This window comes from Tinamus guttatus, unplaced genomic scaffold (assembly GCF_059628265.1).
Source record: "Tinamus guttatus ecotype Peru unplaced genomic scaffold, ASM5962826v1 Tinamus_guttatus_pri_ptg000312l, whole genome shotgun sequence".
NCBI lineage: Eukaryota > Metazoa > Chordata > Aves > Tinamiformes > Tinamidae > Tinamus > Tinamus guttatus.
The window spans coordinates 151359-169227 of NW_028288846.1; the positions used below are offsets into that span (position 1 = coordinate 151359).

At 54.8% G+C, this 17869-nt stretch overlaps 1 protein-coding gene across 3 annotated transcripts in view; it reads right to left on the minus strand.

Annotated features, from left to right (window-relative positions):
- Window positions 1-14715, minus strand: part of NCOA1 (nuclear receptor coactivator 1) — a 39112-nt gene extending 24397 nt beyond the window's left edge. For all 3 annotated transcript variants that reach the window (XM_088528565.1, XM_088528566.1, XM_088528567.1), the window contains exons 1-2: window positions 14608-14715; window positions 10418-10584 (exon numbers count right to left, since the gene is read on the minus strand). In XM_088528565.1, coding sequence (XP_088384691.1) covers window positions 10418-10584; window positions 14608-14696 — 256 coding nt within the window. In that variant the 5' untranslated portion in view covers window positions 14697-14715. The remainder of the gene's footprint in view (window positions 1-10417; window positions 10585-14607) is intronic.
- Window positions 14716-17869: the final 3154 nt, after the last annotated feature.

Consider the following 17869-nt stretch of genomic DNA (forward strand, 5'->3'; position numbering starts at 1 on the left):
CTTGCTGTCGCGCGGAGCCTCCCTGGAAGCTGCGGATTTAATCACGGCCCAAAGCACCGCGCTCAGAAACACGGAATCCGCCCGGCCGAGAACACGCAAAGCCGTGTTCATCCATCAACGCGATTCCCAGGTGGAACACCGGGCACGCATCAAGGTTAAAATTGTGATTTCAAGGTACCTTTCAACCGTACCAGCTAAAGATACAAGAGACCAGCGTTTGTGTTAACAGAATCGGGTTGATTTTTCCCTTCCGCTTCCCCGGAAAGGCCTTCCAAGCGAATATTCCCAAACCAGGACAACGTCCCACCGTGTTTCAGTGCAATCCACCAAGCGGAGGTGACGGCAGCAAGACGGTTCCTACCAGCACGAGGGCTGGAGCCTCCGACCCCGACAAGCCAACGCTTGGGAACGGCCATGTCGGGCTGGTAACGACCTGGCTCTGCGGTAGGTCCTCAATCTGGCGATGGAAACCACCTCTGGCAACACCACCCAAGTGTCTACATTGACAACAGCGTTGTATCAACAGTTATATCAACAGTTATCAACAGACAACAGTCATAGCTCCTAACAGTTCTCCAGGGTGGGACGGTCCAGCGAGGACTTCTTGTTTTCTAGTGGTTACTGTTCTCCGGAGCTGCTCTCCTCAATCTGCAGGAGGATCCCGTGAGGTTATCAGAGCGACCCGTGACTCAACCTCATGTCCCAAGTCCCTGGAAATCACCCTGCTCCGATGATGTTTGCCTGGGTGGAAACAGCCTCATAAATGTGAGCTTGGATCATATCCATCATTTTAGCTTGCCTTTGTCAAGAACTTGTGCCTTTCTACCTCTCTGGAGAAAAATGAACTTGGGAAAGGAACTAATCGATGAAGAGCAGAGCTAACCAGGTCTGGGTGTCTTCTAGACTACGTGTTTCATCTCCTGCTCTCTGCCCATTACCTTGCTGAAGACTTTCTCCATGCACTGACCAGCCACAGACCTCCTGGCAAACACAACATATGACCAAACAGTCATTAATTCTTTAAGAATAGGTCATCAGCAAACACAAAATGCCCAGAGATGGTGCAGATTTCCTCCTGCACGCCGCTGCACCATCATGTTTTGGTTGCTCTCCTTCTCCATGGAGAGAATACGACTCTTACAGGCAATAAGTCCATTATTTTTGTCGTGTACCTACACATTAACGGGCACAACCACTTCGTTCCTTCGGCCTACACAATGCAACTGCATGGAGACAGACCAGTTTAATGCATCTGACTCTTTCTGCAAACAACACAAAACCAACACGTTGGAGCCCTGCGTTCCCCCTAACCGACGGCTACGCGCTCGAGTAAGTGGCCATCTATGACCTCCTTCCAGCCGAGGAGCTCGGGGAGGCCGCCCCGTCGCTTCCCTGGAAAAAGCCGGAGGCAGAAATCACCATTAAAGCTGCTATTTGACAGCTGCAGAGCGGAGGCGGAACCTGCTCGGCTTTTCCAGGCCTTGCTGGAGCACGTGAGTTCGTTACCAGCCTCTCGGTAATGAGAAGCTCTAACACCTACAGCTTGGGCCCAAGGCAGCAACCTCTGCTCCGACCCATTCCTTGGCCAGCTCCGTGTGGAAAAACCTGGATTTTTACTTGCCCAACACGCCAGCAGCAAAGGAGAGCCCGCTGCCCTCAAAACAGACGGAAAAGGTGCTTCTTTCTGCCTTCACACCTCTCGGAGTTAAACATTAATGGAGGGTAGATGTCTTAAGCGAAAAAGGCTGCTTGTCTGAACAATGTCAGGAAAAATTATACGGTGCCGACCGAATGCAAAATTAATGAGCGCTGAACGCTGACAGGAGGACAGGACGGAGGAGCTCCGAGATCCAGCGGGTGGAAGGGAATAAAGGAATAAAGGGAGGAGAAAAACTTTCATCTCCAGCTGCAGGATTTAATGAGTTCCCCCCAAAACGGTGTCAGGGCGGATCTGCGGAGAGGAGAGCGCAGGCGGCTCCCCCTCGGCGCTGGCGTAGCCTCCGTTCTCCTCCTGCAGGCACAAACTGCGTTACAACACGGCTTTAATGAGCCGATTTAATTAATTTTGCAAAGAATTAGACCGACTGTCTGTTCCCGGATCCCGAAGCTGCATCCCGCACGCTGGAGCCCACCAGAAGTTGCTATGAAAAATGCAGCGGTGCCAAGCGCCGGGCGCGTCGCGGGGAGCCGGTGCTTCCCGGTGGCTCCCGAAGCGCCGGCTCCTCTCCCCAGGCACTATCCCTGTGCCTCCCGTCTGTCCCTGCTCGCTTGCAAATGGAAAAACTGGCAACCTGGAAGCACGGAGGGGATGGGGCGCCGCACGGAGAGCAGCGCTCGCTCGGTCCGTGGATGCAACCGCGGCTCCAGGCAATGGGATGGCCCTGCGGGGCCAGGGACAACCTGGGGACCGGGATGATGCTGCTTTTTTTGGTAGATCTGCCCAGATCCTGCTCAGTTTCAGCCTCTCAAAGGAGCTTTGAATCTTTGTGTGCAACCCCTACGCCAACCTCAACCCCCTGGAGCTTCCCAGCTCTCAGGGCCCGGGGGGCAAAGGGCTAAGAGGCCACTTGGCTCAAACCTCAATCATCTTGAGGGTCTTTTCCAACCATAATGACCCTAAGATCCGTTTTGGTGCCCATCCCCAGGAAAGGGCCCGGGGACGCGCGATGCCGGGGGACGCGCGGCGGGCGAGCTCCGCTCCCGGCGTTCCCCTTCCAGCGCCGCTCTCCGTAGCGCGGACTCCGTGATTTAGAAGGCAGTTAGCCGAGGCTGGCAGCTCAATTAATTACGGCACGCACGTCCTGGGATGCAGGCGGGAAGCTGCCCAAACTGCAAGGGCAGAAAGAGGAGCTCCAACATCACCTCCAGGCTCCCGGCGGCGCCCGCGGCTTGGCCGCGCTCCAGGCCCAGCGCTCCGTCCTCCGGCTCCGGCTCCTCTCTCAGCGCTGCAAAACGCCCCGGGATGAAACGGGGCCGCCCGGAGGTGCCCGCGCTCCAGCTCTGCTGCTTCCAGGGATTCATCCAGCCCCTCCGAGGGCGAGGGGGAAGCGCTTCCCTATGGATGAGCCTCGCTCCTTGGGAACACTTAGATCATTGCCATTGCCTAGGGCAGGCAAACCTGCAAACATCCCTCTCCAGAAAGGACAAGGTGGCCCAGGAAAAAGGACATTCCGGGAAGGGGGTTTTTCCCCCTCATTTTCTGCCCTTCTTAAAAACGAGGCAGAATCAAGCAAAAAAAGAGGAGCTAATGCACCACAGCAGAAGGCAGGAGGAGGAGTCTTTTCTACAGGTGGTTTATGAGTCTCTGCATGATCCACACGCCTGTTACGTCCTATCAGATCCTTTTCTTACAGCTAGGTGCTAAAGGATTTATTAGTTCTTGACAGTGTGAGATGCTTAAAAGCTTGAGGATATAATAGCCAAATGTTCACTCGTTAAAATAAAGGCAACGTTTGGAGAGGCCTGTGCAATTCTTAGCAGCCTCCCCCTTCCCTTTGTGCTATATTTAACCTGCCAACTCGATTAAAACTGTCAGGAGAGGAATGAGAATTTTATTGACAGGCTTCGTAGGTGGCAGGGCTCTCTAAAATAAACATATCCAGAGGATGCTCCCTGGCGTCGCCGTGCAGGCAGCGATGTTTGCAGCGCTGACCTGGGGGAGTTTGTATCCGAAATCAATCCCTGATAGCGAGCGGATTCCCGGGGATCTAGGGAGACGGGCTTCCCGACGGGATACGCAGCCTTCTGTGCCTTTCCCATCGAAACGCCTGGAGGAGAAGAGAGGCAGGGCGTGAAACTCCCGGATTCGGCTCCGAGGGGCTCTTCACGTGCCCCATCCGCGCTGGAATTGGGGCTGGGAGAGCATCACCTAAACCCACGCAACAATTCCCGCCTCCGCTTGCCGCTCCGCGTGGATCCGACGCGTTCCCCGCGCGCAGGACGCGGGAAGCAGGATCTCCACGGTGAAGATTCACCAGGTTGGAGGCCAGGGGAGCTCCTCGGAGGAGCCCATCTAACTTCCTTTTGGACACGCTGCAGAGCTCTCCAGCTTTCCAAACCACGAGACGTTTTCTCCAGCCCTTGAATGACGTTTGTGGCTCTCCTCTCCACCTTCTCTACACTCTCCCATCTCCTTTTTCTCCAGCACAGCCACCAGATCTTCCTTGTGCATTCCAGTTTTGTCCCCCCAACATCACACACGGGGTAACGATACCCAAGGGACCATTTCAGACCTCTTGGTCTTGGTCATCAGTCACGAGGACTTTCTGCTCTCCTAGGATCTCCAGATGGCTTCCAAGAGCACCATTTACCAGGGAATGGCCCATCCAGCCTTCCGGTCTATAGATGTATAACCCTGTTTGTGGCCAAACTGTGCTCTTGCGTTTCACTCATCAACCAAGAAGATCAACTTTTGGCAAAACTCGGGGACGCTTCACCTAGAGGTGACAGAGGCGATGACAACGCTCAGCCACAACCTTGGGCCACAGCGAAGACCGGCTGGGGCGTCTGGCACAACCTAGAAGACCTCGTAAGACCTCATTTGAGGAATAGTGACAGTCTGGGCCACTAAACACCAGAAAAACGGACTTAAATTGGAAGAAGGAGAGAAAAGAGGAGGAATCGCTTGAGTCTGAACCCAAGGCTGATGTGGCCAACAGTTTGGGGGTCAAGACGGAGCTCTTCTCCCAACCAACGTGGGTCATGCCGACCCCGGGGCAGAGCAACGCGGTGGCCACGGAGGAGCCCTGGGAAGACAAAGCCCAACTCCCCTTTCTGACCTCCCTTCAAGCACACAAAAGCAGGACGGCTCCAATAAAGTCGATGCGTTTGCAGCGGAGACCGCCGAGCCCGGCTGACAGCTGTAGCCTGAAGAGATTGCCATCTAATTTTAGAGTTGACACCAACCTTAATGTGGTTTTAATTAATTAATTAAAAATCCTTTAATTAATGTAAACCCCTTAAAGCGGTTTTAATTTACTCCACATCCAGGAGACATTTCCCCTTGCTCTGCTCCTCGGATGCCATTTGGCTGCTTGCTTTTGTTCTTCAACGAAACCCCAGATGTTAGACCTCAACTTCGGTTGTGCTAGACCTCAACCTTGGTTGTGTTAGACCTCAGCTTTGGTTGTGTTAGACCTCAACCTTGGTTGTGTTAGACCTCAGCTTTGGTTGTGCTAGACCTCAACCTTGGTTGTGTTAGACCTCAACCTTGGTTGTGTTAGACCTCAGCTTTGGTTAAGGTTAGACCTCAGCTTTTGTTTGTAGTGCAGGTACCGAGCAGTCTCGAGGACATAAAATCCCTTTTTTTTGGAGATCTTCCATCTTCTGACTTTGGCTTCTGCCCCCTTATGCTTCCTACCGGCCTCACGAATCTTAGTTTCTCCTGCATCCAGCCACACTTTGCACTTAAACTTCACATCCCAACTTCTCCTTCTATCCTTTGGCCCATTCCCTTTTGCACTCCTCATCTCCAGCTGAGCTTCCACTTGAGGGTCACTTCTAAGGTCCTGGGAGATTCGTTGAACTACCAAAAGTTGCACTCAAATGCCTCGAATTGAGCATCTCCCACTTACCTCCAAATTCCTTTGGAAGTGGAGGGAGAAGAGCTGTCACCTGCAGGCACCCGCCCTGGGCAGGCTTTGAAGGAAGGGGCTGAGGGGGGACACGTGAGAGCAGCAGCACCGTCCCCAGTGTCACGTCCTCCTGGGATCACTCTTCACCATTGGCCCTTCTGGACAACCCATGTCCTGTAGAGTGGCCGTCGGCTCCTGTCTTCAACCTGCTCCGCTCATCCGACCGGCTCTTACGTTCCGCCTCCAGAGCTGGGTCACCCTCATGCAACCTCTTAATAAAGGAAGGTGAGAACTTATTTCCCCAGCGAAAAATTGGGAAATATCCCCCTGTTTGGGGTTAAAGCAGCAGCGAGGATCCCGATCCGCGCTCTCCCGTGCCCCCCGCCGCGCTCCTGACCGCGGCCCAGCTCCGAGGAACGCGGCGCTGACAGGCTTCATCCGCAGCCACAGAGTTCCTAACCCAGCTGGAATCCCCTAATCTCTCCAATTTGCAGGAACCGAGGCGAGGCGGGAGGGAAAGCAGCTGATCCCGCGGGTTTCGCCGCTCCTGCCCATTTCCTGGTCCCGGCGCTGCCTCCTCTAGGACACGGCACCAGATGGGACAACCCTTATGGATCACGGATGCCTCCCAAGCGACACAGGGATCCTCAGCAACGGGGGAAAACGCTGCCCTTGGTCCCGAGACTCGCGTTTGGCCCAACGTTTTCACCAGTGATCTTTGAACAAAATCTATGAATGCTTTAAAATAAACCTCCTGCTGACGCAAAGTCAAAGGAGGAGGGTGGGATTACGCCACGGGGAGAGAGAAGAGCTGGAGTGAAGACGAGTTCAAAATAGAAAATGCAAGAACGTGCAGTTAGAGAGAGGGGGATGTTCTGACGGGAGCTGGGAACTCAACGGTGGGAATTAGCAATGGGGACCAGGAGCCGGGGAGCAGGAACCCGGGAAGTCGGACACCAGGGTCACCACCGGCGACCAGGAGCTTCTCACGGAACCACAGCAAGAAGGGATCAAGTGCAGGGCCTTTCTGGTAGCTACGGGGACGTGGCCCTGCCTTTGCTCGAGGGACCTGAGAAGGTTAATCAGAACCTGGAAATATTCCTTAAAACCCACGCACCGTGCAGGAACGTGAATTCATACAGCATCTTTCTTCACGTCACTGCGGCTTCGCCTTCACAAACCCAAGACGAAACTCAGGGCCCTACAGAAGAGGCTTCTGGCTGTCCCACCAAGGAGCTCTGAGCGCTAGAAGCTGCACAAGTTTATAATAAAATAATTCCAGGGCCAAATCCAACCATATGACAAGACAGCAGGGAAACATAATTAAAGGAAAGCCACTGACAGCCCAATGATCGCATGCAACAGAGCAGCCAAAGTCAATAATGACTTCATATACTACACTTAATTAACCTCCTATATTTACCCAAAAGGAAAATTATTTCCTCAAGTAGGTTAAAATACAAATCGGGGTAGGAGTGAATTAAGGGCTCGCTGCAACGGGGGTTGAAGCAGGGACAGGTGACAGAGAGCCCTGGTGTGCCCAAGGTCACCCGTGTTTGAGCAAGACCCCAGGTTCTGCAGAGGTGAAACCTCTGAAGAACCCCCGCGTTTATCCGAAAGGAAAAGGAGCTTCCTGCCCTCCCGCGGCAGCGTTGACGACCGGGTGTCGTCTTCTTTGCAGGTTAATGCAGTCATGTCTAGAAGCGAAGAAAAAAGCTAATTCGTCATCTACTGCCCTTCGGAAACGTCCTCTAATCAGGTCAACCCTCCGTAACGTCGCTACACGACTCAGCTGCATTGTCTGAAGATCTGGACTCTGCTTTTCCAGGTACCTGTGGGATAAATCCAGCAGCGTCACCGCTGGAAGGGGCCGTCTGGCGCTCGCGATTCCCGGCGTTGCCGTGAAAACCCTTCCACGGAGGCGACACGCGGCCCAGCAGCCCCCGAGCCCATCCTTGCTTTTGGCAGCTCCGGAGCGGATCTCCTGGGGCTTTTGGACCTGAGAGGGACAGAAACTAATAACCCGCACGCCGAGGGTCCTGGCCGGGACGAGCGATGCGCCGGCTTCCAGCTCCCTCGCGGCTCTCGGCCCCGAGTTCCCGCGGAAAAGCAACATCCTGCAGCACAGCGGGAGCAGCCGGCGGCAGCGGGCGGACACGGGAAGGACGGGGGGAAGCGGGTCCCGCCGCGGCCCGCGCTCGCTTGCAGCACGCGACGAGGTGTTTCAAGGACAACCCTCCGCGGCGGCGTGAGCTCGCGGGCAGCGTCACGAGCAGCTCGATGCTATTTGATTTATTCTATGAAGATGCTGCGTTTGCCCTCCTGCTTCGGGAGGAAATTAAGCGCCCTCTGAGCCGGGAGGGCTTTGGAGAGGAGACGGAGGGACCTCCCAAGGTTGGCGGGTCCACAGGAAGATGAGGTGTCCCCCGGCAAAGGCGGATTATGGAGGGTCTCCTTGTGCTGAAGGCACTTCCAACGCCAGGATGCTGGTGCAGCACACACCGTGCGGAGGTGCTGAAGATCAGTGCGGGTCTGATACCCACCAGAGAGCGTCGGGGGTCCCGCAAGGGGCTGGGAGCTTGGAGAGCAGCGGCACAAAGAGCAGGGTACAAAGTTCAGGCTGCAGCCCGGTCATGCTGCCTCCGCCTCTCCGATCTCCACCTGTTCTGTTTCCAGCACCCTCCAATCTCCATCTGATCCATCTCCATCATCCTCCAATCTCCATCTCCACCATTTCTCCAACCTCCATCAACATCATTCTCCAATCTCCATCTACCCCACCTCTACCATTTCTCCAGTCTCCATCTCCACCATCTCCACGATCTCCACCATCTCCACGATCTCCACCATCTCCATCTATTCTATCTCCATCACTCTCCAACCTCCATCTACCCCACCTCTACCACCTCTCCAATCTCCATCTATTCTATCATCTCCATCACTCTCCAGACTCCATCTACTCCGTCTCCACCATCTCTCCAACTTCCATCTATCCCATCTCCATCACTCTCCAACCTCCATCTGCCTCAGCTCCACCATCTCTCCAGTCTCCATCTCCATCACCTCCACGATCTCTCCAATCTCCATCTATCCCATCTCCATCACTCTCCAGACTCCATCTACCCCAGCTCCACCATCTCTCCAGTCTCCATCTCCACGATCTCTCCAATCTCCATCTATCCCATCTCCATCACTCTCCAGACTCCACCTGCTCCATCTCCACCATCTCTCCAACCTCCACCTCCACCATCTCCACAGTCTCCATCATCCTCCAGCTCCTCCTGCATCTCCAAAGCACCCCAGCCTGGGTTTGGGAGCTCCATGAGAACCAACCTGGGTCCCGCAGAAGCAGCCAGCCCGCTCCAAGGCTGTTATTTAGCAGCACATTTGGAGCTCTCTTCCCTTTGCCGAGCACCCCAGGCCCAGCTGCTTCAGCCGCCCTTTCTCCTCCTTTCCCCCGTAGGGACCGGGCTGCGACGCGGCCCGGAAAGCGGCGCGGCCCAAACCACGCGCCTCTAAATCTCCCAACTTTTGCGGGACAGATGAACGCTGAAAAATTAACTGCCTGGCCCCTTCCTCTGCTGCATTTATTGCTGTCTTGGCAGATGAATTTCAGGTTGCTGCCACAGCCGCAAACTGCTTGTTCTGCCAACTGTACATTACTAACATTGGAAGGTGGCCAAACCTAGGAATCTTTTCTAAAAGCATTTGCTTCATACTTTAAATAGCAGCCCGGCGCGCAGGGGGAGGGCTCCGCTGCTGCATGCGAGCCGTTCCCGAGCCTGCTGCTCTCCTCCGGCCTCCTCCAGCTGAAATCCAAGGGAGCTTTTGTAGGGAAAGGTGGAAAGGGAGGTGTGGAGGGGCAGCCGGGCCCCTCGAGGGAGGCGGGGGGCTGTTGTGCAGCCGGGAAACGGAGAGGATGAGGAGGAGAAGCAGAAGGACGCGGGGAGGGCAGCGCTTCTCTGCATAGTAACTGATGTAAGAGCTAACACAGAAAATTGTCTCTGCCCGCAGGACAAATGTTCCCGTGTTCAGACACATTTCTCCGACCTCCTCATGTAAAATCTGCTGCGGGAACACTGGGAAGAACTGCTGTAGGTGCAGCTCCTTCTCCGATAATTTGGTGCAGCGCCCGATCCGCCTGCGCTACGGAGCAGAGCTCTGGGAACAGCATTTTTAAGCAGTGCTCATCCCTGTTAATGTTCAGCCCCACTGTGCAGCGTCAAGAAAACGAATGAATCCCCAAACTAACGAATCCCCAAAGCGTCGCCCCGACCTGCAGGACGGCCGGGCTGAACCGGCCTCCGCTCGGGTATCCGTGTCCCGGCTCCATGGGGCTTACGGATCCTCCGGCATCCGCTCGCGCTGGATGCTCCGGCAAAGGCAACACGTGGCTGTTCGCGCTGGCCCCCGCGCCGTGCACGCGCCAGCCTCCGAGACGATGCTCAGGGGATGTTCTAACCTTCACGGGGCTCCTCGAGCATCCTTCTCGCTCACACAACTCCAGGGACCCGAACCTGAAGGTTTCAAAGGCATTTCCCTGCGTTGTCACCTACGGAACAACTTTGGGAGGAACGAGGAGCACCGAGCCCGGTGACGTGCCCTCCGGCACGCGTTTGTGCTGCTGGATGGGTGGCCCCAGGAACACGGGTGCCCTTTCCAAGCGCAAGCACAAAGTCACCTTTTTACATCGGCGCTTTAGCAGAAGCAGGGACAGAAAAGTGGAACAAACGGAGCTGTCCCCAAGCCATGTTTTTCATCGCAATTCAGTGCCCGAAACCACCAGGAGGGGATTTGCACTCTAAAGCTTCCAGACAATGAAAGTCGGGAGGCTGCAGCTTTACCTTGTTCCAACCTCTTCATCTGCTGGATCTGATCAACCGTCTTCTTCAGGATCTTGCATTTGTCGGGTTTGACACTCAGGGTGTCGATGTCCCCGATGTTTGCAGACAGCAGCTCCGCCAGCTCCTCTAAATATTTGTTCTCCTGTTCCCGTCGCCGCTTTTCATTGCTGTTAGAGACAAAAAAAAGGAGAATTAAAAGGCATGGTAATGATTTTTCCTTTGCTCAGCTCAACCTCACCTCTGCACAGGTCCTGGCTAGAGCCACCACCATGCTGTCACCTGAACACCTTTGAATCACTGGGGAATTACTCCAAGCTTTTCTCTATATTCATACATATGAAAATAAAGAAAATAATGCCAAGGAAGATGCACACGACAAGCCAAGCGCTCCCATATTCCCTTAACAAAACCAGACCTGGATGCCTCTGTCTTCCTCTCAAAAACAGTTAGAAAGCTGCACATCTTTCCCAAAGACTTCAGCCATCACGGAATTATAGCCCAAGTTGGTGTAACGAGGCTCAAAAATGTGCTAGAATCCACCAAAGTGACTCAGAATCAACAGCGACAGGGCTAAGAGGGAAAACATCCACGGGCTCAGCTTCTTCCCACCAAAAAGAGCTTTTGCTTTAGCTCCAAGTCAATTCCAGAAGGCCTAACTCCATCCCACCAACTATTCCAAAATTCTGGGAATTGAAATACAATTATTTAGGTGTTATAACACGGCTATCATGAAGGCCACTCTGGACACTGGAACATGCACTTCTGCCAAAGGTAAAGCACCAGACCCCCTCCAAAAACCTTGCCTGTCACATGAGAGAAACAAATACAATTTCCCTAACGTGCCTCCCACTAGAGCAACTACAGGATGAGATGAGAAGGGCTCAAAATGTCCACAGATGTCCACGTCACTGAATGGACTATACGTTTTCATCGTTGATAACTCACATCATTTTTCTTGCAGCCCCTGCAGCTCACTATTTTATAAAGGCCTAAAAATGCCTAAAATTTACCAGGCACCAAGAAGCTAATGAGACGCGTGTGATACGATGATGGCCTGGAAGATGTGCATCATTTCCTGGGCGTTTTATAGCATGCAAATATCTAGCAAGCATGGGGATTCCTCAAAGGACACCCAACTCATGGTGGATGATAAGTTGCCCATGAGGCAGCAGTGTGTCCTCGTGGCCAAGAAGGCCAACGGGATCCTGGGGTGCGTTAAGAAGAGCGTCTCCAGCAGGTCGAGGGATCCTGCCCTTCTACTCAGCCCTGGTGAGGCCACATCTGGAGTATTGTGTCCAGTTCTGGGCTCCACAGGACAAGAGGGATGTGGAGCTGCTGGAGAGAGTCCAGCGCAGGGCCACAAGGATGATCAGGGGCCTGGAACATCTGCCCTATGAGAGGCTGAGGGAGCTGGGCCTGTTCAGCTGGAGAAGAGAAGGCTGAGAGGGGACCTGAGCAGTGTCTAGAAGTACCTCAAGGGAGGCAGTGAGGAGGATGGTGCTGGCCTCTTTTCACTGGGGGCCACTGACAGAACTAGAGGAAACGGCCACAAACTGAAGCACCAAAAGTTCCCCAGGAACTTAAGGAAAAATTTCTTGCCAGTGAGGGTGCCAGAGCCCTGGAACAGGCTGCCCAGAGAGGTTGTGGAGTCTCCTTCTCTGGAGATCTTCAAACCCGCTTGGACGCAGTCCTGTGCCACGTGCTCTAGGTGACCCTGCGTGTGCAGGGGGCTGGACTAGATGATCTCTAGAGGTCCCTTCCAACCCTGAGCATTCTGTGATTCTGTGATTCTATGAACTCCATACCCGTGTTGAGTGTTTCGTTGTCTGGCTCATACAGGCTTCATTAAAGCAAATTCCACCCTGCTCCTCCACCTCGATTCTCCTCTTTCATGGTTTCTGCATGCAGAAACACCACGAAAACTCTACCTTGTACCCAAATACACTGCCCCGAGGGACCTACTGCACTCGGCAGGGACTGGATTATACACAAAAGAGGGAAATCTACCCCAAAAAGTGCCACCTTCCTCCCTCCCACCGTCATGTCGGGTGACGTGTTCCCATTAACACCCTGCAGCCACTCAAATGAACAAGCTGTCAGGAGACCAGCGATTTATATTTTGGATGGATTACCCCAACGAGAAGGGAGGCGAGGTGCCAAAGAACTAGGAATTCATAAGCTAAAGTGCTAGAAGTGAATTAAAAAGAACCGCAAGGAAAGTGACTGCCCAACAGTCCCCGAATCAAAGAGTGCTCAAGGTTGGGAGGGACCTCTGGGGATGATCTAATGCCACCTCCTTGCTCAAGCAGGGTCACCTAGAGCTCCTCGCACAGGAGCACGGCCAGGTTGGGAATATCTCTGCTCCGGCAAAGAGGTCCCAGCCAGGGAAGTCCAAGGGGCAGCCAAGTGCTCATCCGAGGACCGTTCTGGTTAAGGTCAAGCCCGTTCGTAGCTCCCTTTGTGAAGCAGAAAGAGCATGGAAAGAAAAAAAAAAAAGACTCTGTTGTGGGTGAGCTCATTTTATGAAGAAAAACTTAATGTCGCTGTTGCTGTGGCAACTTTCAAATTGTAGGAGGGAGAATTGGCCAATTTTCCTTACATAAAAGCATCATGAGAATATTACGGCAGTGGGCTGTTCTTCATGACTCCAAAGTAGCATCAAAAGCTCTACCTAAACCTTCCCGTTTTTAACAAAGGAGTTTGGAAATTCGTTTCGCTCCGGCCGACGTCGGAGCGGACGCTCGAGGAGGAGGAAGAGGTCCCTTCCCAGCGCTGGGAAGGCAGGAGAGCTCAGGTGCCCAGGAAAAGGGAATGCAGCACGGGAAGGAGCTGGCCACCGCCGTGGCTCCGTGGCACCGTTCCGCGTTGAGTGGCCACCCCTGCCTGCATCAGCACTCCTAAAAACACTTTTTTGGGGCTTTGCATGTGTTAAAATGTAGCTGCGTGTGGGTGAGTGATGACACTTCCCTCATCCAGAAGCTTTAGGGGGTCTGCGACCAGCTTGTCCCTTACTGTGCCACCAAGCAGAGCTCCTACATGTGCAGCCCTAAGCTTTATCGGGCCGGGAAACGAAGCGGGGGAAATTTTCCCTTCCAAAGGCAGAGAGGACACGAGGCCTCTGTCTGCACCAGGGGTGACTCGAGGGGTCCCTAATTCACCTGAGCACGGAAGGATTTGCTGGAGAGCGTCTGCAAGGAGCCCCGTGAGCCCTGCAGCTAATTCACTGCGCTCAGGAGAGAGGCGACCACCGAGAACGGCAATAAATAGAAAATCTTAAGCAAGCACTTAATGCCTCTCCCCTTACGCTCTTAGCACGCTGTAGCCTTTATACTGACGGTCGGGAATGTCGGATACAGGCTATAATTAACAAAAAGCACAAGTGGAGCTTGCTTAATGCATCGATATTCTGCAGCCACAAGCCGAACAGCTTCCCATGGAGGAGATGCACAGAGTCAGCAGCGCTGCTGCAAAAAAGCCTTCGTGCTAACAGGCTGCAGCGCAAGGGAAAAAAAGACCCAGCTGATTCACAGGGTGCCAGGAGAAGCCTGTGAACAGCAGATCACAGTCGTCCGTATCTAGGACTTCTGATTCTAAATCTGCTGGCACCGCAGCCAGGCCTTGCAGGTTGGGGCGTCAGCGAGCGCTGCGTTTCTGCAGCGAGCGGAGCTTCAAAAGCCTCTGGAATCAAAGGGTTTCGGGCACACGGCGTTTCGCCGCGGCGCCCCGGAGCAAGAGGGGCTCCGCAGGGGGTTCGGAGCGCTACAGAAGTGTTTTTTGCCCAGAAAACCGGCACGAGGAGGCAGAAGGCCCGGGAGGCGCCGCACACCTCGCCCTGCTGCCCTTCACAGAAGTGCCTGTCCCAGATTTACTCGGAGAAAACTTTCCTAACGCTCGGCTGCGTGACGAAGCGCTCTCCATTTCCAAAATCAATACATTAGCTTCGATAACGAGCCTCTAATCATCGTTTGCCACCTCCAAACAAGCGGAGCAGATGGGGAGCTGCATTTCCATCGCGTTCCATCTTCCACCGCAGCCACCGATAAAAGCAAAGCGAAGTTCTGGTGGGAAGTGTGAACGTTTCTGAGCGGCTGCAACCCTGCTCCATCTGCTCGAGCAGACGGGCCGGAGCGATGCCGTCGGAATGCCAAAGCGGCCGCGGCGGGGGAGCGGCCTCGGCGCCGCACACGTACCTCTGGGCCAGCGTGTCGCACGGCGAGCCCTTCCTCTTCCTCGAGTCGGGGTTGCCGGGGTCCGTGGAGCTGTCCCCGAGGCCGCTCATGGTGACCTACTTTGCACCTGCAAAGAGAGCCAGAGTTGAGCGGGGGCTCCCGAGCGCCGGGAGCCGCAGCGCGGAGGAGGCGGCCGACCCGGCGCGGTCACCCCCGTCCCTTGAGAGCTTCCTCCAGGTCTCAGCCGAACGCGGGCGCTTGGGCTGCAGCAGTTTAGGAAGGACAAGGTGCAAGGAGAAGACAGCAAGTCATCGTGTCACCCTCCCAGGGGAGCTGGGGGACACCCGCAAGCCCCCGGCACCCTCAATTGGGCTTAGCCCAACGGCACCACCAGTGCCAGCCCTAGCCCCCCGCTGGCCCCACAGCCCGAGCGGGGCCAACCCCCTTAGACAGGGGGCCAAGGGAGCCCCCAGTGCGTGGAGCTGGAAGCGGCGCTCGCGTTGCTAAAGCCACGTGGTGACCAGTGGGGACCGTGACGCCGCCGTCGTGCAAACGCCACCTCCGAAGCCCGTATCTGCTTCAGGCTCTTCGGCAGGAGCTGGGACACCAAGGCAGGGGACAGGGCCCAGCTCCCCTCCCGCTCGCCCCCCGGCCCATCCGCCGGCCCCAGCGGGAGCGGGAAGGAGGAGACGGGAAGGGGAGAAGCCGCCGGCGCCGCTGCGGGCGCCCGTGTCCGGCCAAAAACAGGAGGGGAGGCGGCGGCGCGGCCTGGGAGCCGGCATGGGGCCATTCCGGCCACCAGCCGCGCGTCCGGGATCCTCAGCTCCAGCCCCGTCTCCAAACACCAAAACACCAAAACACCAAAATTTCCATAGGAACTTAAGGAAAAATTTCTTGCCAGTGAGGGTGCCAGAGCACTGGAACAGGCTGCCCAGAGAGGTTGTGGAGTCTCCTTCTCTGGAGATCTTCAAACCCGCTTGGACGCAGTCCTGTGCCACGTGCTCTAGGTGACCCTGCGTGTGCAGGGGGGTTGGACTAGATGATCTCTAGAGGTCCCTTCCAACCCTAAGCATTCTATGATTCTATGATTCTATGATTCTTTGGAAGGCTATGGAAGGTGACACCCCCAGGTGGGTTCCTTAGGGAGGAGAGCGTGGGATAACTCCGTGTTGGCTCAAGCCACGCTCAGCAAGTCCCTGTTAGGTGCCGGGTTGCTAGAAAATGCCAAAAGGGAAGGAAAGAGCCCCCGGGTCATCGTCCTGCAGGCTGGCACCATCCCTCAAGCTGCAACGGTCCAAAGACCTTGGGGACACCCGACCTTGAACACATCAAGCCCCTGTATGGAGCTCCAGCCTGGGGATAATTCCAGCAGCCCCTTGGCTTTACGGATAACGGGGAAAACGTGGGAAAGGCTCTGCCTCCGGAATAACGGGAATAACCCAGCTGTGGGAAATCCCGAGCTGATGCCCAAGGAGCCTGCTGCAACTCGCAGCACCCTCCGTGCTGCTCCCCAAGGATGGATCCCTCCAAGGATGCCACCTCCAAACCCAAGGTGCCAATCCGCTCCGGAGCACACGGAGAACGCCACGGATTTCCAGGCCACCGGTCCTCGCAACGCGCTTCCTGCAGCGTCGCGTTCCATTTTTTGGCCCTCAAAAACTTTCAGTTTTCGTCCTTTCAGTTTTTGAGGGCCAAAAACTTAGGCAGGACGAATCTAATGACTAATCTTGTAGCCACGCTTTGAAGAAAGCTCAAAGAGGGCTACTACCCGACCGAGGCTCCAGCCAGGCTTTTGCCTTCTTCCCCTTCCCCTTTTCTTCTGCTCTTGCTTCATTCGTTTCCTCCCGTTTCCCCGAGTTTCAGCCCAACGCCCTGGAGCACTTCTCCTTTCTCCGCAGGTTCCCAGGATTCAAGGCCAAGGAGCCCCATGCAATGGGTCGAGCAGCCTTCTCCTACCACCACCCGAGACCCCATTTCCCTTCTCCATCTCCCATCTCATCCAACGGCAAGAACGTGAGTCCTAACAAGAGGCAGCAGCAAGTTCCTGAAGAAGAGTTGCAATGGGCACTCAGATGTCTCAAATGCCATTTTCCAATGGGGTTCAACGCAAAGAAATTCACCTATTTGATGCTAAATTTGATTTGATGCTCAATTCTTCACCGATACCTCCAGTTCGAAAGACGTAGGCTGAGCCCGTCGTCCCAAAAAGAGGCTGGTGGCTCCAGCTGGGACAGCGGCGGTGCCACAAAGCCAAACGAGGTCCAAAAGCGCTTGCGCACACACACATAATGTAAAGGAATATATTTATTATTTATTGTTCAACCTCCTCATCACTGCCCTTTTGAGGAACTGCAACTCGAGGGCCGGAGCTCTCGTTATCTGCGGACACACACGAGCAGGGATATTATCTTCCCCTGCCTTAACCACTTGTGGTTAGTGGTGGCCATCACTAGGATTTCTTAAAAGCAGAAGAAACCCTTGGTTTCTTTCTTCCTTTAAAGCACAGATTTTCTATTTTGGAGCTCTGGGTCTTCCCTCCAAGGAGGGGCTGGAAAAACGGCTGGAAAAGCTAGTGGAGGCAACAGCATCGGGCTCCAACGCCACCACCAACAGGTCTACCCCACGCAGGGGCACCACGAGGATTTGCTCCTTGGTGTTTTATGCCCAAGCATTAATTTAATTCATTTATTTTTATTTTGAAAGGAGGCAGAAGGAAATATATAAAAAAAAAAACCCACACACACAGAGACACAGCTCGAAGAACAGAACCTTTCCAAAAGGAAGTCCAGCTCTTAGGAAATTCAGAGAAGATGTGGGCATAGCAATGCCTCGACGACCGAATTATTGGTGTTAGGGAAACATTCCCGAGACGCCGACAGCTCCGTTCTCACTATCATATCCCCAAGCACAAGCGACGCAGTGCAGGTGATTTTCCCAGATTTTCAAGCTCCCGAAGAGCATTCCCGACCAGGCGCCTTCCCTACCCAAGCCGGAGGACTCCAGCGGCCCGGGAAGCGCCGCTCCCGCCGGAGCCGGAGCGCAGCGTTCCCGCTGACCGCGCGCCCAGCTATTTTTAGACGGCGGGATGACACGTGCCATCCTTCTCCCAGCAAGGAGGAAGGAAGCCTCTGCTCCGGATAACGCAGCGCCTCGGATCTAACAGCCTAACCGGGGCTCCGCGCGCTAACGGGGATGTGCGGCCAAGCCCAGATCCGAAGGACGGGATGCGACCGCCGCTGAGAACAAAATCCCGGTTAGGAAGCACCCCGGGGATTTCAAAAAT